Below are 22,046 nucleotides of genomic sequence, written 5' to 3'. Positions count from 1 at the left end.
AAGAATCAATTTTTATTCTGTAATATATTTCGAGTTGTATATTACACATTTGCCGTTTCTACGACAAAATTTACATATTTATGCATTTTTCCATTTCTCTACCTCTTCTTGTATTTTCTTCACATCCACAGAATTTGTTCTACAACATCCACCTATGTATCGAACTCCTAAATTGAGCCACTCAGGTATGAATTGGTGTAAAGAATATCCTTCTTCTGTTTTCATCCAACCCCTTTCTACTGTATATTTTTCACCACTATTAGGATATACTACCAATGGCACCTGTTCTTGTTCCCGATTTTTGTTTATTCCCTTTATCAAAGACGTTACATTTTGTGGTGCAATACAATTTACTCCAATTGCTAAAATTTGTCCTGGCAAGGCTTCTTTATAACACTGTATTGCAACATCTTGAAAATTAGAGCCATCAACTATACTTTTGCCATCATTACAACATGAAAAAGATATCCAAGCTTTGCTACTTGGAAATTCTTTTAATAATTTAACTAATGCTTTTGCTTCTTTTCCACATGGAATTGTTTCCATTGCTAACATATGAACACCACTGTCTACTAATTTTTGAACACGTGGCCTGTGCCAATTCACGAGAATTTCTTCTGTGACGGTTGAACAATATTTGCCACTATATTCTGAGCCATCGTGTAAACAGGCCCCATATGGTCCAACAGATCCCGCAATCAATGGATTTGCATTCACAATATTTTCTTCATTTTCTATGCATTTTTTGTATAAATTTACAGCTTTTTTGGCATAGTCTACAGCTTTACAAACCAAATTAAGACTTTCTTCTTCTGGGATATTCATGTATTTTGAAAAACCATCAATGGATACTTGATAAGTATTTGTCACAATTATATCTGCTCCAGCTTTTAAAAAATCCAAATGTGTAGAAACAACAGCTTCAGGATGTGTAACAAGAAATCGTGCAGTCCATAAAGGATCACCATCTATTGTATCACCCACATAAGTTCCTAATTGTGTAGAAAATCCGCCATCTAATACTTTCACTTCTTGCATATTTTATAGAAATTATTGTACTTGTTACTAAATAATGTCAATACCAAAAAAATAAGAAACTAACTTTATGCACGTAAAGGAATAAAAAAATTAACTTTAAATTCGAAACATTACAAATCACATAATATTCCTTAACAGTGACGTGTCAATTTTTACTATTTCACGAACGTCTTGGTCGTTTAAATATTACTGAAAGTCTGAGGCAATAATTTCTACAGTTGGATTCACGGAATACTCTTATTCCAAAGTCCATAACAAATCTACCAGATAAATATTAAAGTGAATAAAATTTCAAACAAAATTATTTTCTTGTATCTACGTCGCGAAAAGCTTTTATACCACAAAGATCAGATTTTATCATGAGCTTACACATGTTTGATAAACTACGCGTTTGCTTTACATTAACGCATATGTAACATTTTCTAGTATCTGAAACTATATCTAATATGTGTCTGATAAGAATTAATCAGTGTTTATTGTGTTTTTCACTATACATATACTCTTCCAGCTGTTACAAGATACTTTTTAATATTATTTATGACAAATTCAGATTTTTATAGTGTTTCCATTATTGTAATGCAATATGTCTCAAATAAAAACATTAACAAATAATTTATTTTATAACAGAGACATAAAGACATATATAAATAAAATATATCCCAAAAATACACATTTTTTTTGTGAAGGATTGATACATATATAAAAATGTGTATACATATTTATTATTAATATGTAATAAACACATTATTTATTTAAAACAAAAACAATATTAAGTGAACCTTAGTAAATGAAAACAACTGATTTTTAATTTGGAATAAAACAAATTAATTCATAAATGCTCCTTTTGTCTTGAAATTATTTACTTCTTTCCTAATTAATTTTATATCTTCTGCGTACATTCTGCAACAGCCTCCAAGGTATTGTATTCCAAGTTCTAGCCATTCAGGAATAAAACTTTCAAACGTGGGATCGTTTTCATTTTTTATCCAACCTTTACTTGATGAATAGATTTCTCCTCTATTAGGATATGCTATTAATGGTATAAATTCATTTGCTGTATCATTATTGATATTCCTTAATAAAGGGGTTACGTCTTTTGGAGCAAGGCAATTCACACCAATAGCAATTATTTGTCCTGGTAAAGCCATTTTATAGCAACGTGTAGCAACTTCTTGAAAATTAGTCCCATCTACTATGTTTTGACTGTTCCTTTCACAAGAAAATGAAAGCCATGCCTTAACATTTGGATATTCTCGTAAAAGTTCAACCAATGCTTCTGCTTCTTGATAACAAGGTATAGTTTCTAATGCTAACAAATCTATACCAGCATCTATAAGAGCATTAATACGTGATTTATGCCATTGAATCATAATCTCACGAGATGTAGTTTTACCATAAACTCCATTATATTCAGAACCATCGTGTAAACTAGCTGCATATGGCCCACAAGCACCAGCAATTATAGGATTCTTATTTTCAACATCATTATTCCCTGTAATTTCTTTAGTATAGTCATTAACTGCCATTTTAGCAAGTTTAACAGCTTCATGTAATAGATTTATGCTTTCTTCTTCACTTATAGATAAATATTTCCTTAAACCAGAAATTGAAGCTTGATATGTATTCGTTTCAATAATATCTGCACCTGCTCGTAAAAAATCTAAATGCGTAGCGTAAACTGCTTTAGGATTTGTTGATAAAAATCTTGAAGTCCATAGAGGATCACCATCGATTTTTTCACCAACATAAGTAGATAACTGCGCTGAAAATCCGCCGTCTAATATCTTAACATTCAACATTTTTTATAATATGTTAACAAATACTCCGTTAGTTACCCAATTCTCTTGGCAAAAACTCAAATTTTAATTTACATATATATAATTTACGATATATGTATATCGAAAATGATTTCAAAATGATCTAGTATTTAAAGTAAAGAAGTCTCACGACTGAACATATGGCTAAACCAACAATTCGACAATTCCGTCTCTCAGCCGCTAACAAATTAATTGCGATAACCTTTCCAAGTGTCTTGTAGACAGTACAAAATGTTTATCATTCTTTTAAAAGAATGTGGTTTTCTGTTAGATTATTTGTAAATAATCGTTAGTAAATAAAAATCTATTACCAGAAAATAACATTTTGTAGAATATTTTATTAAATATTTACATATGTGCATATAACATATATGTATGTGTTAATATCGAATTTATATCGTGCGTAAAATAATCGATACATGATTTCTTATTTTAAAATTTGAATAACGTATAATCTTTAATATTACAAGAAAAATTTATAAAATCAATAATTTAAATTTTATTTGTTTAACTTAAATACATCTTTACACATTTTGAATATCATATTTTCAAATTACGATACTCACATGTATACAGTTATGGTCATTAATATCCGGCCACTTTTAGAGCAGTACAACTCTTTTTAAATTGGACTAAACTTTTAAATTGGTCAGTTATACATATATATATACTGAAAATTTCACCAAAATCGGATGATGCAGAAACAAGCGAGAGGCATTGGAAAGCAGCAATTTTCACAATTTTTATCCGTTTGCTGCTCATAGCAACGTTAACCACTTTTCATGAAATTTTCAGCATGTATCATTATAATTGACATGAATCTACAATATTTTAAATTTTCACAAGTTCAGATAAAAAAGTTATTAAAAGTATTAAAAGTACTATTTTCTTCGCGATTCCCATAAATTGCAATTTTTTCCAAATTTTTTGTCACGTCATCTACTAAACTAATCCTTCTAACTTCTAAAAAAAACTCAAATCATTTGGTCCAATTTAAAAAAAGTTATACTGTTCTAAAAGTGGCCGGATATTAATGACCATAACTGTATATACGTGATTAAATAAAAGTTTTGTATTTATATATTGTAGTATTTAATAAATTAATAATAAATTGATAATGTTAAATTCGTAAATCTTTATGCAAGTAGTACTACCTATATAATTACATCTTGACCTTGAATTTCATTCGCAGATAGTGGATTGCAGTTAAGGGTCAATAGTTCGATAACGTATCGAAAAGTTGTTTGTGCTGCATTTCAAATGAAAAATAAATCTTAATTTATCGTTCTGTATCTTATTTCTGATGTATGAAAGTATCAAAGATGGATAGTTGTACTAAGTACCTGCAATTTGTCCGTGAAAAGTATATTTTAAATACGCAAAATTGATTGGTGATAATCTTATGAACTTTGTGCACGTTTCCCACTAAGGAAGTTTAAAGAGGTTTATGTCTTGAAAAAGAAACGAGTAAATATATTTATGTCTATATAAATAAATTTTATTAAGAATGATGAAACTTTACTGGTAATTTTTCTTCAATATTAAACAAATTATTTATAGAAAAATGATTTTATTTTTAAATTGTATTGTTTTTCTTAATAGATCATATGGGATTTTAAGTATATCAGAAGTAAATACATGACTGAAATATAATATCTGGACTGCAAAATATTCTGCTTAGGGATTTTTAGGTTTTTGAATCTGAAAATGAGGGTCGTTTTTCACGGAAATAAGGCGTTCGGAAGATACAAGATAATATGTCTCTATATACATATAAGAGATCTTCACTGCTAGTAGACGCATAAATTAGTATAATAATATATGTATGAATGTGGTATAGGGTTGAACGGTAAATACATGTACTTATATATTAAGCCCAAAAAACACGCAATGAACGAAAAAAATGACCAGCTTTTTTAAAGAGGAGTATGGGTATTGGTGTAAGTTAGACAAATCTCCGGCTGGCAGAAGCCGGTCGGCACTTGTTACCATATGAAACTAAAGCTAGCAAAAGTTTTTGAACTAATTTTTGTATTTTTAATGGTTTGATTAACACATCCGAGTTAGGTTGTACACTTTTTGGAGTTAGACTTCGTCGAAGTACGTAACAATGCTTCCAAAACCGAACCTGATGGCCATAAGGCCGAATTTTTAAAACCGTTCATTTCCGTGAAAAATGACCCTTATTTTCGGCTTCAGCAACCTGAAAGTACCTCGGAAAAGCATATTCAGATCAAAAATGTTGCAGTCCGGGTACTGTACTATATCCTAAATACATTAATTTCTGAACAATTTGAACGGCTATTTGGAAATGTTGTAGAACATTATTCAGATGTTGCATAATATGCAGCATTTATGAGACCATTTAAATAAGTTGAAAGTTTCATGAAACATTTTTATGAATATTTAAACAAATTGGACATTTCTGGTAAAAATGATATAAGAATAACCAACATTATCATTTCTATATTATGACATAAACACTATTTTTTTGGAATGAATATATTACACATTTACAATAGTTACTTTTATTACATATAAATAAAGGATTATGAAGCATAATTAAAATTGTTTTTATTGCAGATATAAAGAAAAATTTCATGTGCCTTTTCTAATATATGCATGTGTAAATAAAGCACAAACAATTCTTACATTGATTCAAGTATGCTTGCAAAGCAGATGTACAAAAATATTTGACTTTTCATATAAATGAATTTAATGCATTATTCAGCTATGCAAAATAATTTAGGTAATTATAAGAATTAAACGTTTATTATCACTTAAAGATATTCAATAATACAAAGCCAATAATTCATGTATTATAAATAAAAGTTTGAGTGTTTATAGTATTCCAAGACTTTTCTCAACAACAGCATGAGGCTGACCCATTTCTTCTCTGAATTCAGGTATATTTAATATATCTTCAAACCTAAATGTATAAAAAGTCAATTAATATCCTAATAGTGCATAATTATAAATTATCTGATCTAAATATAAGTAACAGGAAATACTTTTAATCAATTTACCCTATTTCCTCATCTTTTCCTAGCAACACATCTTTCATGCAGTTTGACGATGAAAGGAATGGAAGTCTCCCAATTTTTTCAGTAGCTTTCAATTCCATTGCTATACGCATTGGAGCATGTAATCCTTGTGTGTTTCTTAACAATACCATGTTCATACGAGTATGATTTTTTTCATACTGAAATATATACATGCACATCATATTATAAAAAAAATGATTATTTCAATACTCAAAAATATTTTCTTACACTCCTTTCAGATGCTTCTAATGGGTGTACATAGCCTATATGTTGTCTAGTTGCTGATAACCTAAATAGCAGTGATTGAGATGTTAATAACACAATTAATGATAAGTATTAGAAATTTAGTGACTAGATTATTGATAGTATATCAGTACCCTGAAATCATTGGATTGGGTATACCATAATTGTCATCACGAATGTTGAACTGATCATTTACAGTAGGTTTTGGGACAAGTGGTGGTAAACCAAAACTCTGAAACACATTATTTTATTATTTTGTTATTTCGTTATTACTTTACACGATGATACGAAAGTTTTTAATTTTTTCTTTTATTCATAAACACTAACATTGTAAATATCCTCAACATAACCTTATTATAAAATAAATACTTTCTCAATACACATGCTTAAATTATTATAAATTTTCTTTACCAGATATAAAATAATTAAAATTGATATTATGTATTACCATTATTGTTCAGATATAAGTAACTTAAGTGTTTATAAAATGTAATAGTCACGCTATGTGAATTCACAATACACTATATATTTAATTACAACTTGACGTTTTCATATGCAAGTCAGTGGTAAAGGCATAAACAACGAACAACACAGAGTTCATGTTAAATTGTTATGTGGCTCCCCGTAGTGTCAATTTTAAACGCGCCAAATATGAATTATGCGCCAAGCACAGGGTGCATAAAAATTATGTGTAAAGAACACCACAGCGGGATTCTACACCTTTGGATCGGTGGTCATTTATAAAAAAAAGTTCGTACCTAACCTTAAGACAAGACTAAAGCTATATTCACGAACATGCATGACAAGTGATTAAAGCTACGTTCACACGATGCTACGTTTATTACTTAAAATTTATTTTAGCATTTGGAAACTACACACACGATGTCAAAAGATTCCCGTAAGTTATGTACAAGCTTACAGCATATATAAATATATACATATGTCGGAATTATTCACAATACCAAAACACAAATATCGAAACTATCGATAGTCATAAAAAATATCGATAGGTTTCGATAACAGTGCTATCGATATTTCCCCATCTTTGCAAGTATACAGTTTTCAGTGAGATAAATAATGATTAAACGCGTTTAAGTTTTGTTATGATTAACTTTAAAGAAAATAATGTGGAAGAAAATAATATTACCTAGATTTCTATAACTTGTAAATAATATTTTGTTTTAATTATTTTAAAAATTATAAACAATTCAAACGTCAAAAATGGTTACAAAAATGGGAAAGAAAGAAATTATTCAAGCTGTCGTAGTGGCGGATGATTTTGTAACACACTTGACACCAATAAAAGATGTATTGCCAAGTATTTTAACACCTGTAATAAATGTATCACTTTTAAATTATTTAGTAGAAACCTTAATTAAATCTGGTGTACAAGAATTATTTCTTTATTGTAGTCGTCATGTTCATTTAATAAAATCACAGGTCAAAAATTTGGAGAACTTAAAAATATCAATTTCTTTGATCATATCAGATGGTTGCACATCCTTTGGTGATGCTCTTAGAGACATTTATACGAAAGGTTCAATTCGTGGTAATTTTATACTTATAAGAGGAGATGCATTTATTAATGCGAATCTTGCAAGCCTTATAAGTAATCATTGTGCAAAGCTAGAAAAAGATAAAGGTGCTGCAATGACAATGGTTTTAAGAAACTTTGGTTCTATGAATGATTCTCTTTTGAAAAGAGAAGCATGTTTAATAGTTTCTGATAAAAGCAGTAAGAAAATTCTGCATTACAGTAAACTAAGAAATGATAAAAAGAAAGTTAAACTAGAATTAAACTGGTTTTTGAATCATAGTGAGATTGAAATTAATACTTGCTTTTTGGATACACATGTCTATTTATGTTCCCCTTCTGTGCTTCCATTATTCGTTGATAATTTTGATTTTCAAGTAAGTTGTTTAATTTTCACACATTATTAAGTAGATCATATATAAGATTTTTTAATATTGTTTTCAAAAATAACAAAAAACGAACCTTTTATTTATTCAGAGATATGATAAATTATTTAGTAAAAATACAGAAGTATAGTAATATATAAAATTATTCATTAATGTGATCAATTTTTGTATGTTATTAACAGACAATGGAAGATTTTATCCGTGGAGTGCTGATGAATGAAGAAATTTTAAATTCTAGAATTTATTGGCAACAATTAAATCCTGAAGATTATAGTCTGCCAATTATGTCATGGAAAGCATACCATACTCTTAATCGTGATATTTTAAACAGACATTGTTTTCCACTTACACCAAATGCTGTTCCATGTTTGACAGGTTTTATTTGTATGCCAAGATATACATATAAACATAAAACTGCTACACTTTGTAAAGGTTCTATATTAGAGAAAGACAGTATAGTATGTCGAAACAGTATACTTGGAAATAATACCTCTGTTACAAGATCTGTTATTGGTTATAATTGTTTGATAGGCTGTAATGTTACAATTATGAATTCATATATCTTATCAAATACTAAGATTGAAGATAATTGTACTGTTACAGATACTGTAGCATTTCCAGTATGTTTTATTGGACAAAATACACAAATAAATGGATGTATATTAGGTCCTGAAACAAGTATCGACACTCCAACAGAATATACTGATTCTGTTCTGCAAACAACGAATAACAAACTCATAGTAAAGAAAATATCAGAAATCGATACAGATAACGAATTTCAGTATTTTAAGGAGTATGATACAGTGGAATGTGATAATTATTCTACAGATACAACAACTAGCGATGAGGGTTCCGTATGTCATTCACCAGTTCCAGATGATACAAATATGTTCTTAACTGAAGTTATTGATAGTTTACTAAGAGGTTTCCAAGATAAATTAAATTGTGAAAACTTAATTTTAGAAATAAACTCATCAAGATATGCATACAATATTACCATGAGTGAAGTGATATATAATGTTATTAAAGCCATATTAAGTTTACCTTTTCATTATCTTTCAGAAAGGAAAGAAACTGTAACCAATCAAAATTATGAGAAGAATTTATTAATTATGATAAATTATTTTCAACCAATTATTTTAAATTATGTCAAAACAGAAGATGCTCAAGAAAATTGTTTGCATGCTATAGAAGAAGTTGCAAGTACAACTCAAGAATTACTACCATTTTTACAACGTTTGTTACATCTGTTTTATTGTAAAGATGTATTATCGGAAGACAAAATTTTGGAGTGGTACGAATCTAATGATAAAGACATAGATGAATTTCAGAAGAATAAAGTAAGAACTGCAATAAAACCATTTATTAAGTGGTTGGAAGAAGCTGAAGAAGATTCTAGTGAAAGTGGAAATGATTAAGTACACATTGAACTTTAATAATTTAAAGAAAAATATTTATAAAAAGTATACTTAGATTTTTCAAACATCTCTACAGTAGAAAATAAACTTTTTTTGTTCAATTCTTTTATTACATGACAATTTCCCACAAAAATCGACACGAAATGGCTTAATATTATATTAATTATCAATTTGCTAATTACAATCAATTTTATATTAAATAATGAGTATTATAATATACAGGGTGCTGCAATAATTCTGATCACTTTGAATATTTTCGTTATCTTTAGAGATATGGAAAAATTTTGTTTCCAAAAGTTGTACAGTGCGAAGGGGGGGTATAATAAGGCAGTAATAATTTTTTGTAAGTGCTGGGTCTTTGAAGATTTCAAGGTCATCCCTATTTTTTTAAATTGCCTGCTGTACTTTTTTATTCCTAGTAGTGTAGAGGATTTTTGAACGATATCAACGACTCCCAACACAGTCATTCGACAACAAATAAAAGAGTAAACTGTTGGGTTCCACGGAAAACACACGATCACGTTGCTTTAGGACGAGACTTTATTCTGTTATATGAACGTTCGATCTATTACTGCTAGTACAAGAATTGGGTTTTCCGGATTTTGGGATTATACTTATAACGTATCCATGATGAGAGGAAGGGATACGGATGACCGTTTTCCTCGAGCCTTTACCGTGGATAAGTAAGGCTGTGATGACGAAGTCCTTCCTAATCAAAGCTTAAGACAGCCTCGAAAACACTGTGACTCACAATGGTCGAAAGTTAAACAATTACTAAAGGCATAATCATCCAACAAAACAGTAGGAGTGTACGGACCGTCCAATGTGTCGGAGTCCGATGATCGTCGTACACTCTGGTAACTCGACTCTCGGGTTAAATTAATTCATCCAGTAACTATGTATTCCTTTCTATAGGTGTATTTAGTACTGCGGGTAGCCCCGAACACTTGAATAAAATAGTATAAAAATATACTAACAAAAGGTATTTAGTCAAACTAAGCTTTCAAAAAATGAATTTTAGACCTTCTTCTTTTACTATAATTCTAAAATTTGAGTATATCTCATATAACTTTAAGAAAAAAATCAGTGAATTGTGGCCGTTAGTTTTAACAATTCAAAAAATGACGGGTAGCCCCGGACAGTAATTTTTTTATTTCTTTGTTCACTTTGCTGTTAAATATTTTTATAAATGTTGCAAATAATATTATATCATTCATTATTATGTTATTAAGTATTATATATTTATTATTGTAAGTCTTCCTCGAAAGTTACTTCACAAACTAGTGTTTTGATGCTATTCGTTTTTCCTTGTTGAATCTATGAGGAATATTAAGACGCTCTGCCAAATCAAAAGCTAGTTTTAAAAACTGTTCTAGTCTATGGCATTATGCGATTGTCCAATTGTTTCACGTGATTATAAAGTTGCCATGAAAATTCCTCGTTAAAAATTCAGTCAAAGCGACCTAATTTCGACTTAAGAATTATTCCTTGACCGCTTTTTATCTTGTAAAGAACTACGTGACACGTTATATTTTTCGGTAGATAATCTTATTGATAATTCACCGTTCATAACATAAACAGTTGCGTCTTTCATGTTATTTTCATCTCCTTTATTGCTTATTTGTCTTTAAATTTCGGCAGTTTTTACTCGTTTTTAAAATAAAATTATTTATATTATACAAAATCTTGGAAGGATATAAGCGGACAAACTATCATAATAGGAAAATGTACGATTTTTAAATTTGCAATAGATAAAAGTGACCGGGGCTACCCAATGTACGTGATCCAATATTTTTAATAACCATTTATACAATACCAAAAAAAAATAACAAGAACTCAAGGATCTTAAACTACATTTAATTCAGAATAAGGTTTGATAAAATTTGATTGGAACAAGAATACCGCTTTTAATCGTAACAAAATTAAGTTATAGCGAAGGTCGTTTTTACAACTTTTTTATCTGAGCTCGTAATGAAAATTTAAAAAATACGTTTTGTAGATCTATGTCAATTATACGCACGCTGAAAATTTCATCGAAATCGGTGGATGGAGAAACAAGCGACAGGCATCGAAAGATGTAAGAATCTGCAGATTTATTACAGTTCTAGGCCGAAAGTCGTGAAATAGTGCGATTTTCACAATATTTAACCGTTTGTAGCTCATAGCAGCATTAACCGATTTCGATGAAATTTTCAGCGTGTGTATAATTGACATAGATCTGCAAAACTTATTTTTTAAATTTTCATTACGAGCTCAGATACAAAAGTTGTAAAACGTGACCTTTATAATCTACTTCGCAATTCACATAAACTGCAATTTTTTCAAAATCGGTCACTGTATGTACTACATCTGTTGACTTTATCAACTACGTTAATTTTGCTGAATAAAATTCGTAAACTCATCGCTCTTAATCATAGAGGGCATAACAAAACTTCTATTTCAGTTATTTCAGATATTTCAGTTTATATGACATCAAGTCCCATAAAGTGTTAGATCTATTCTGTATTTCGTCTGTGGTGATACAAAAAAGCATTGGGTATTAGATCTATTCTGTATGCACCTCGTCTGTGGATACATACAACATTATCGATAAAACAACTTGTATGTGTGGTGTAATACCAAATCACGTCGTTTGTGCTCAATACGTATTTGGGAAATTAACAAATCAACTCTTCCAAAATCACGAAGTGATGAATATTAGTATATATTAGAATTAATAGTTCTAGTTAACTAAAAATATAAAATATGCATTCATACGGCAGAAGAGTTTCTCTTCGCGAATCATTTAGCGAAATATTATCAAGAAAATCGCTGGTACCAAAAAGAGTAAGTACAATTTGAGCAATTTCTATGAGTTAGTTTATTTACTTTTAAATAAATTATAGTTAATTTTGTTATAAATATGTAGCAATTAGAAAGCATGTAGTGTGAAAGTTATTTAAAGAATTATTTAAGGAATTTTTATCAATAACAAACAATTATATTCCCTTACAAATGTATAATTATATTTTCGATGAATTATTCGTCTAAAATACCAGTATTTACATACTATGTAATTACTGAAAATTAATATTTCACATAATACTATGAGCACCATACGTGCGCCAAATGTAATTCAAATATTATAACTGTATGTAAAGAAAATTCCAAATATTGTACTATTGTCACGTTTTGAATATTTTTCACAATTCAGAATCTGACGATACTGACAATAGTAATATTAAGAACAGCAGAATTTCTTCTTACCATTTTCACCAATCAAAATATTTAATTTTTATTAAGTAAGCAAATACATCCTTTATTGTTTGACTTCTGTGAGATCATTTTATACTTACACCAGACGTTTATACTTCCGCCGATAAACTGCAGAAATCATGTTAGTCTGACTTAAAAGAATTTCAAGAGTTCTGTAGCCACCATGGGCCTGATCTGGGGGAGAAGAATGTATCAGGTGTAGAAAAGAGTTGGCTGCTTTTGGTTTTACAGTCTATAAAATGACTTTAAATTGAGATATCTTCCATTTTTTAGGTCGTTCATAACGTTGACATTCACTTGTTTAAAATAGCGTGTCGCTTATCATTTTGTTAATGAATTTAAGCGACAAATTGGAGAAAGGACATCATTCACATTGGTCAAGGAGGCCACAAAGTAATGCTGTCGCTCAACAAAGCTCGGCCGCATCTTGCTGAAGTAATTAAAGAAGTCCATGTTCCACTTGAGCTGGAAAATTTTTCCACATGCGGCTTACTCGCCAGATCTGGCACTCTTTGTCTATCATTTGTTAATCAATATCATCTTGCTGATAGACACTTCAATTCAGTTAATGAAATACAAAAATCTATGGATGATTTTGTCACACCAACATTACAAAGTTTTTACCGTAATGAAATCTCTATGCTGCCTGAAAGATGAAGACAAGTTTTAAACACAATGGAGAATGTTTCAATGATTGAGCTTATTTTAGCTTTTTTCAAAATAAAGATTGAATTTTGCTGAAAAAGCCAGCAAATTTTTTCCTATGCATAATATACTGGGTGTCTCTGAACTAGTGGTGCAATCTAAAAAGGGAATGACCTTACAGTCATTATCACTTAAAACCGTATACCTTACAGTTTGGCTGATTTTTTTGTATAAAATCTGAAAGTCCTATTAAATTATTGAAACTCATGCAGGAGCATATAGGTCATATTGCAGGAGCAAATATATCTTTAGTATAACTTAATACTATTTAATACTATTGAAATACATATATCTCATATATTTTAATAACAAAGGGTGATTCACTAGGAACTTCAGGACTTGAATTATACGCCATTTTTATTGTATCAAACGTAGCGCTTTAATTTTTTTCAGTTGGTATCTACAGCATGGACAATTCAAAATGGAACGATACACGATTTAACAATGTGTACGTATCGTGCAAACTTATCATAAAAGTAGTCGCTCAATTACAGAAACGAAGAGAGAACTTGGTAAATTTTTTTAAAGGAATCATTTCCCATCTGATAATACTATTCGTAACTTAATTAAAAAATTCGAGAACACTGGTTCAGTTAGCAATATAAGACACATTATCAGTGTGTCTCCCAAACCCTGATGAAGTGAGCTGTAATGCTTACGAAACGTCAGAATACTCTCTCCATAAGGACACGGCTTACACCTGAAAGCCTGAATAATAATAATAATTGTGCTCCGGGTGGTGGAAGCCTCGAATCTTCGATTTGAAATAAGAAACTTAAAAATTTTTTAGTAATTATACATTTTATTTAAAAAACAAATCCTGCAGTTTCTGTCGGATTACCTTGTATGTTAGCATACAATTTAACGATATTAAAATATATCTCGTCTCTTCTGTACAATTTTTACCGACATCTAACTTCTATACGTAGCTATAAATTTTGTTTTATTTACTGAATGTTATTAAAATTTTCGTTATATTTTTGTTATACATTAAATAAAGAAACATAATTGATCTTGGAGAAAAAAATTCCACCATTTTGGTCCGCTGTTCTCTGGTAAACTCATCCATACTTAAATTTCAAAACGTCAACTGTAAATACCTGCAATCAAATTTAAAACAAAGTATAAGCAGTTAAAGTCGTAACAATTATAAATCCTTTCGTGACTCTTGGCCCACTCTGTACTTTGATTAGAATATATTCTGGATATTTACCAAACTTCAATCACCTACTTATTATAAACTCGGCTAATACTGCGGTCAGAAACATTTAATGTCTTTCTGGATTATATTCAATTTCCAAAAAGGGATTTTCCAAAACCAGTGAAATTCAATAGCGAGCGGACTCTAATAATGATCTCATACTAACGCAGGGTTAAAGAAATTAATCTGAATTATCTCTAGATTTGAAGCGATCTTCACGACCCTGAGAATCTGTGTAAGCAATTAACAAGGACACCCAGTTTGTCTACATTAAACGATTTCTTTAAGCCTCACAAGCATTAAAAAAGTGCCTAACGTTTACTTTGTAAACAATTTCCAAGAAAGTGTGACTCACGTCACAGATTCATCAATTAGTTCGCGGGTGATTGACTCTCTGCAGAATTTCGTTGTGTCAATCGAACGTTGTTAAGGCGTATCCTGTAGCCGGATTTATGGCAGCGAGTCAAGTGGTCGCCGTCGCAGGCAAATATCGCTTTTTCAAAACACCACAAGTGTTTATTGCGTTGCCTGCGACACTTAGTCCCTAGGACCAGACCCTGCCATAAATCCTGGAGTCTCCGAACAGAAAATAGAAAAGTGGCCCACGACTTTTGCCAACGTCGGTGGGCCACTTGACTTTAACAAAGCCTAGAAAAGCGGAGATTCCACAGGATTCCCACGCATCCGTCCACCGAACATTTTCTCCGGTCGTTGTCTACCCCAACCTAAAATAACGCGCTAAGGGCGAAATGGAGGGAGGTTGCGATACACCGGTGTAAACTGATTGGTGATTTAGAAAAGGAAAAATCACCAATCAGGGTGTTTTTGGGAAAATAGGAGTCTTCGTCGAGGGAAACCGCAGAGACTCCGGCAGAAACATTTAGCCACTCGCGGGAGAAACACTTTGCAACTCGCGGGAGAAACACTTTGCAACTCGCAAGTGAAACACCTCTCACTTCGCAATAGAATTTATATCTTGAATTAGTTGTAGAAAATAGAACATAAAAGAAAAACTTAGTGTTTCAATCAAGAAACTGGTCCTTCGAAGCCTTAGAACATTAGTCGGCACACACGTGCAAAAACCGGCAAAGCTTGAACGATCTAAAGATCAACCGCAAGCCCCTAACAAACGTAACAGTAATTTATCGAGTGAAGTATAAAATTACAATTCTGGAGTTGGTGTAATTGTAAGTTTGATCTCGTTGAAGCAGAGCGAACAAAATGAATGTCTTTTAAACTGATGTAGAATTTTGAGAAATGTTCAGAATTCAACACTATCAATCACTAATGACAAATAGCGAATAGGTTATTAGGCTAAAGGGAAATTATCTTTTTCGTGCCATGGTGAGACTTATCTTTGAATACATCGAATGGTTAACCGAAGAACCCGTGACTGAAGAAATCAGCGATGATGTTGCGGTTAACATTCGAATGGCGCAACAGAAAAAGGTTGAGAAAGAGGCGCTCACCTTGCAGGTTCGTACTGTCAGTGACTTCCGTAAACCAATGGATTTATCTTAATATAAATATAAAAATATAATTTGATACAGATTTCTATAATAAAACAGGTCTGAATACATTATAAATATATCTTATATTCAAGGATCGTTCTGCTTTATTAACGAAGCCAGAAGATCGTTCATCGGACAACAGAAAATATATCTACGAATTATTTAATAAATTTAACGTATTTAGGAAGTATCCTGATCGTTTGAGGGAAATTATAGCAGGAGCGTGTTCTTATCAGTATTTACGCCCCGGTCGTGTAATTGTACGACAAGATCGCGTGGCAGAAAATCTTTATTTTATTTTAAATGGAGAAGTTAGCTTATCGAAAATAATTACTGACCGTTGGACTGGTACGTGAAACAAATTTTTCGAGTATTACAAAATGGGCGTCATTATAGTATAATTAAACAAAACGTATTATGGTCAAGCTTTCACGCGTAAAAGACCAACGTGTAGAATAAATTTAGTAAAACGAAAATAAATATAAAGAGTTTATTAATAGATAAATATCAAAACCTATACTTTGCTACATTAGAAAAACATATAGATTTGTGGAAAATCTTTCATATCTCATAAGAATTTAAAAAGAAATTTGTATCACTGTTTAAACAAATTTTTATGAACAAAGTTTGTTTCAAAATGTTTCTACATTTCTGACAAACGTATTTGTTAATATCGAAAAACATACGCTAATACTGAAAATATTAACCATCCATAGGTGAATCGCAAGAAATTGACATGGGTACCTTAAATCCCGGAGATATATTTGGTCAAATTGCTTTGCTGCATAGAATACCAAGATCGGCAACAGTAGTTTCAAAAAGTATATAGAATCCCTTTATTGTTATAAGTACAATGTATTATCAAGTACCCCGATTTTAATTTCATATTATTCATCGAAATATTAAATTAAGGAATAAAATTTTATTTTACTTGTAGCCACGGTAGATTTGCTCCTTATTTCTCGGCAAGATTTCGATGATATATTGCGACCTACTTTGAAAAAGGAGTGGGATGTATTGCAGGATGCGTTGGTTCATTTTAATTACTTCAAATCCTGGGATGAGGATACAATACGAGAATGTTGCATTCTCAGTAGATTGAAGGACTATCAACCCGACGAGGTATCAAATTATCATAATACTTTTATAAAATAAAAAACGTAATAACGAAGTATATGTATACATACAGGTATACTTTTATAATCATTTCGCATAAATTGCGTTTCGTTTGCATTGTTTTTCAATTTAAAGTAGTAAGTTCAAAGATATTTTGTATAGTGAAACAAACAAAAATTTACTTACACACTTATTCCATAAAATTAGTGTAATTTTTAGTTACAGTTAATTGTAATTTTCTATTATGATTAGAAATTGATTTTCATTTTTTAGTTTAATTTCTTAAGTAATATCATAACGGACTAAAGGTAAACGAAATGAGAAAATAATTGTTTAAGGTTTTACTAGGAGACGCTAAAGGAATGGTGAATTACGTTCATTTCTTGTTGGAAGGAGAATGCCGTTTAATAGAGCACATGATTGTTTACGAACAAAATTCCATTCATGGAGTAAATTATGAGTTATACGATCCCGATAAGGTAGATACAAAGAAGGAAACTGTAAGTCTATCAAGGAGTTTGGAAATAGCGAAGAAAATGGACGAATTGGAATATGAATATGAAAGTTCCAAGGTTCGTTTCTGTTTTTCTTTTTATGTTAATAATTATAAAAACAATTTACAATAAGTTTTATATTATACGATAATTTAATAAACTTTTATATTTTAACTAACAATATACGTTATATATACATACAGGGTGTCCCGTAACTCTTCGAGCACTCGGAAATGGGGGGTTGCTGGGGTGACTCTGAACAACTGTTTCCTTTACCAAAATGTTGTTTGAAGCTTCATTTTTGAATTATTAACGAAAAACACTGGTCAATCAGAGCGCGTGTAGAGCCCGCGCTCAGGGACGGAGAACAGGGGCTCATTCGCGCGCGATTCCGACTAATTGCAATTTTTTCAAAAATTTATACAAACGTGGGAATGACAGCAAAAAACCATTTCTCTAAGCCTTATAAAAATAGCGGTGCAAAGTCAAAATTTTTTGACAGCGATCGATAACCGAGAAGTCACGCGTACGCATATCCTCTTTTCTTCGACAGTATGTTTCCTTCGATAATGAAATGATTCTGAATTGCGGAAATCGTAGTCGACAGCATCAAAGTAAGAGTGCGTGACATGTTGTTAAACATTGTCAGATAAACACCGCCGTCTGCGCGAATCACTCGGTGACATTGATCTTTCAACGCGACCATATGCGGATCAAACTTTCGTTAATATCTTGTTAATTATTAGCTTTAGGACAAACAATGTTGAATACTTTTTACTTGGAAATTAACGAGCTTTCGAACTGCCGTTAAAAAAATAGAGCATTTCATTTAAAAAAACAAAATTGACCTTCAAATCTCCTAAATGCCTTCACTTATAAGGAAGTCGTGTACGCCACGTGATGTCCCTCTTGATACCGTGTAACCTTTGTAGAAATAAGTTTTTGTACAAAGCATAATTTAGAAGTTATTCGAGATGATCACCCTGTATACAGGATGGTCCAATAAGAATTGGCACTTGAATATCTCCGTTGTTTTTGGAGATATGAAAAAATTTTACTAGCAAAAGTTGTTCAGTATAGAGGGGGCTATAAGAAGCCAGTAATAATTTCAGTATAATAAAAGCAGGTTTTCCAATTCAACATAATTTCCAAAATATTAGTACTTATAGATTAAAACGGGTCACCCTGTTGTAAGAGTAAAGAATTGCAAGGGGCTTAAAACGACAGATATTAAAATGACGTTGGTTCGCTCGTCGGTGGTTAGGTACGATAATGTGTGGGCCGCTGCCCTTTTTCCCGTTTTTATACGCTTTTTCGGCCGTTAGGGCCCTGCAAGCCGTGGGGTGGGGGGTGCAGCCTGCGCTGCTCCTTGTCTAGGGCCCCCTGCGGCTCGGGTCCCGCGGTCGTTGCCTAGGCGCGTCGCACAACGCCTTACACTGTATTACTTATAATTGTAACGCACAACAAATACAAGATAAAATATAGTAATCGAAAATTGTTAGTTTTAGGCTTAACTAATGTAAAATTTTTACAAATTCCTTATCTGTAGGATTTTGGGAGACACAATTGTATATTTCTTAGCTGATGGCAAGGTATGATAGACATATACATATAGTAAATTTCGGAACGGCACAGTCAGCAAGGTTCATTTAATTAAAGTATTTGACTGCTTTTTTCTATTAATAATAATGTATGTAGGTATATACAAAACAATCACGCAAAGTGTCAGTAGATAAGTTCCTTCGTAACTTAGTATCAGGTAAAAATAGAAACAAAAAAATCTTTATTAGGTAAGAACGGTAATTGACAAGTAGCCCATTAATCTTGTATGTATATGTATCCAATGGCAGACAACTTTTGGCTTAAATTTTATTTCTTGAATATTTTCTTAAAATATTAGTTCAGAGTTTAGTACTTATTTCAATTGTATGATTAAAAATTGCCCATCTTTTCAAAATGTTTTATACTGTATTATGTAAACTGCACAACTGTACAATTTTGAAGGTAAACGTCATAGACGCACATGGTAGTGACGATTTCGTAGATTATGCCCAATTTGTGGCGTCATCGAAGCCAATTGATAGAAAAATGGATTTGGAACGTTCAAGCATAATTACGACCGCGCTATTAGATGTTGTAAGTAGAACAAACGCTAAATATTAACATAGATTTTTGGTATTTTATGATTTTTGGCTGTAGAGAGAAATCAAAAAATGATGCATGTAAACAAAAAAATTAATTCAATGCATTGTTTCTACAAAAAGAAAATATAAATTGATTCTCTTAGTTATTCTGTTGGAATAATATTAATGCATGGTGTTTATAAAGTAAATACTTTAGAATATATTCCAAATTCTTTAATAAGTTTTATTTCAAATTTTCTATTATCTTATATAACTTAACAGACACTATTTATACTTATACTTCGATGTAGCATTTAAAATTATTAACAAAACAACATGGAGACGTGCAAAATTATTAAATTAGATTTTTAAAATATGAAACTGCTATTTTTGCGCACAGAACGAATAAGAGAATTTATTTGCATTCCAAAAGGAATATACAGAGTAACTCAAGTAAGAAGATACGCGATCATATTATATTTAAGAGAAAAAAATTTCAATCGTAGAATTCATCTTTAAAATTTGCCGTTGGAAAGGAAATTACTGCTCATTTTAGTGTTACGAATCATTTTTAAATAAAAATTACAAATCCACAGGTGAACGAATGGCATAAAATCACGGACGTAGCGGAAATGTTGATGAGAGAACCTTCATCTACGTCTCAACAATGTTACCCAAGTGACGTACGTACAATATTTATGCAAATTTGTACATTCAACAGAGGCGCGTGCTTTGGAGTAGGTAATATTTCGCTAAATCTTTTATTCCAAGTATTCCTTGAACTGTGAACTGATTTAAATAACGGAGAAAATTGTATTTTCGAATTAGGAGAGAACATGGCTAATCGAAGAATAGTAGCTGTCACACCTGTAAGATGCTTCTTGGTGCCCCGATATTTTTTGAGCGTTCACAATCGCGCAAATATTTGGGAACGTGTCAAATTGTTCATGGATTCAAAATTTCCTACAAAAGAACGATTATTTAAAACATTCGTTAAGAATCGCAGGTATATTACTTTGCACCGTCTTTGATTCTGATCCTATATTACAATTGTATATCTTGTAAGCTGTATTCTTTTAAAAATTAATTATACTCATTTATGGTTACACAGAGTGTTACATTTGAACGAGAACGATGGAATATGTCATAAGGGATTGAAGTTATGAAAAAAATGTTTTTACAAAAATCGTGGAGAATTTGTGTTAGTAGCACAGTCAAGTAGATATTATAGAAAAAGATATAAAAGTTATGAAAAAAATGTTTTTACAAAAATCGTGGAGAATTTGTGTTAGTAGCACAGTCAAGTAGGGTTTAGCTGGCCGAAAACATGCCACACATGTTGACCTGGCTCCCCCGATTCTTCACTACTTTACGATTTTTCATAAAACGAAATGACTTCGTGTGGCATTTCGTCGAACTGGTCTCAACAAACGCGATATTATTAAGAATAGAAAGATATTATAAGAAAAAATTAACTTGACTTTCATATCTCCCTCACTATTACACCTATAAAATAGTTAGTTATACCATATAACGTGCCCCTTTATACCGAACAACTTTTGTACGAATATTATTTCCATAGCTTCAATTCCTCGTGAGATATTCCACTGTCCTTGTTTAAATGTAACATCCTGTATATTAATATCGTTATTTATTGAACACTTTCTTTTTTATAAAAAAAAGTCGAATTTTTGTGTTGGATTTGTCGAAATTTATGTCCAAAAAAAGTAGTAAAGAAACAATTTTTATCTAGCAAACTTTTAATAATTTTAACAAATATGTTTCAATATGTTTCAGATGGCTAGATTACAAGAAAACTTTAGTGCATGATATTGGTAAACGAGGTCGACGTATTCATAGCAACGTGACAATGCACGATGTCCCTTACGCCATTAGGATCGTCAATGATGTAAGTGTAGAAATATAATTCTCCTACGAAACGTGTTATATTTTACTACACGATTACCACAAAAGAAAATCCTGTTATGAAGATAAAAAGTTTATTGTACAAGTTTCGTAAATTCTAAACATAGTCCACGATTAGACAATTTCAATTAATTCAAAAAACTCGCTTCGCACAATGTTCTCTCGCCTGACGAATAAAAACATTTTATTAACATTAAATCGTCACAAATCTTTGGTTCCAATAGATACATACATA

The 22,046-nt window shown here is 31.1% G+C and overlaps 5 protein-coding genes across 5 annotated transcripts; 2 read left to right on the top strand and 3 right to left on the bottom strand.

Annotated features, from left to right (window-relative positions):
- Positions 1-78: 78 nt before the first annotated feature.
- LOC108578931 (homocysteine S-methyltransferase YbgG-like) lies at positions 79-1,050 on the bottom strand. Its single transcript, XM_017942350.1, has one exon. The coding sequence runs from the start codon at positions 1,036-1,038 to the stop codon at positions 79-81; it is 960 nt and encodes a 319-aa protein (XP_017797839.1). The 5' UTR covers positions 1,039-1,050.
- An 812-nt stretch (positions 1,051-1,862) lies between these two features.
- Positions 1,863-2,877, bottom strand: LOC108578930 (homocysteine S-methyltransferase 2-like). Its single transcript, XM_017942348.1, has one exon. It carries the CDS (start codon positions 2,835-2,837, stop codon positions 1,863-1,865), a length of 975 nt encoding a protein of 324 aa, XP_017797837.1. The 5' UTR covers positions 2,838-2,877.
- Positions 2,878-5,696: 2,819 nt separating this feature from the next.
- Positions 5,697-6,681, bottom strand: LOC108578983 (proteasome maturation protein). Its single transcript, XM_017942408.1, has 5 exons — positions 6,591-6,681; positions 6,277-6,374; positions 6,128-6,188; positions 5,882-6,057; positions 5,697-5,784 (listed from the first exon to the last, which is right to left on the bottom strand). Exons 1-5 carry the CDS (start codon positions 6,591-6,593, stop codon positions 5,697-5,699), a joined length of 426 nt encoding a protein of 141 aa, XP_017797897.1. The 5' UTR covers positions 6,594-6,681.
- A 682-nt stretch (positions 6,682-7,363) lies between these two features.
- Positions 7,364-9,480, top strand: LOC108578990 (translation initiation factor eIF-2B subunit epsilon). The gene is made up of 2 exons (XM_017942414.1): positions 7,364-8,053; positions 8,245-9,480. The coding sequence occupies exons 1-2, from the start codon at positions 7,364-7,366 to the stop codon at positions 9,478-9,480; spliced, it is 1,926 nt and encodes a 641-aa protein (XP_017797903.1).
- A 2,745-nt stretch (positions 9,481-12,225) lies between these two features.
- Positions 12,226-21,812, top strand: LOC108578929. The gene is made up of 11 exons (XM_017942347.1): positions 12,226-12,306; positions 15,947-16,117; positions 16,245-16,500; positions 16,869-16,973; positions 17,090-17,274; positions 17,607-17,832; positions 19,553-19,561; positions 19,780-19,898; positions 20,482-20,626; positions 20,714-20,891; positions 21,683-21,812. The coding sequence occupies exons 1-11, from the start codon at positions 12,226-12,228 to the stop codon at positions 21,810-21,812; spliced, it is 1,605 nt and encodes a 534-aa protein (XP_017797836.1).
- Positions 21,813-22,046: the final 234 nt, after the last annotated feature.

Source organism: Habropoda laboriosa, unplaced genomic scaffold (genome assembly GCF_001263275.1).
Source record: "Habropoda laboriosa isolate 0110345459 unplaced genomic scaffold, ASM126327v1 scaffold30, whole genome shotgun sequence".
Classification (NCBI taxonomy): Eukaryota; Metazoa; Arthropoda; class Insecta; order Hymenoptera; family Apidae; genus Habropoda; species Habropoda laboriosa.
The sequence above is the reverse complement of the archived record's forward strand: the minus strand, read 5'-3'. Positions and strand labels throughout refer to the sequence as shown.

Bases quoted from the DNA above. Each gene is read 5' to 3' on its own strand.
- LOC108578931 (XM_017942350.1), bottom strand. From the start codon at position 1,038: ATGCAAGAAGTGAAAGTATTAGATGGCGGATTTTCTACACAATTAGGA.
- LOC108578930 (XM_017942348.1), bottom strand. From the start codon at position 2,837: ATGTTGAATGTTAAGATATTAGACGGCGGATTTTCAGCGCAGTTATCT.
- LOC108578983 (XM_017942408.1), bottom strand. The intron at 6,189-6,276 runs GTACTGATATAC...ACTGCTATTTAG, and splicing joins CCCAATCCAATGATTTCAGG to GTTATCAGCAACTAGACAAC. The intron at 6,058-6,127 runs GTAAGAAAATAT...TATATATTTCAG, and splicing joins TAGAAGCATCTGAAAGGAGT to TATGAAAAAAATCATACTCG.
- LOC108578990 (XM_017942414.1), top strand. From the start codon at position 7,364: ATGGTTACAAAAATGGGAAAGAAAGAAATTATTCAAGCTGTCGTAGTG. The intron at 8,054-8,244 runs GTAAGTTGTTTA...TGTTATTAACAG, and splicing joins TTGATAATTTTGATTTTCAA to ACAATGGAAGATTTTATCCG.
- LOC108578929 (XM_017942347.1), top strand. From the start codon at position 12,226: ATGCATTCATACGGCAGAAGAGTTTCTCTTCGCGAATCATTTAGCGAA. The intron at 16,501-16,868 runs GTACGTGAAACA...AACCATCCATAG, and splicing joins AATTACTGACCGTTGGACTG to GTGAATCGCAAGAAATTGAC. The intron at 19,899-20,481 runs GTAAGTAGAACA...ACAAATCCACAG, and splicing joins CGACCGCGCTATTAGATGTT to GTGAACGAATGGCATAAAAT.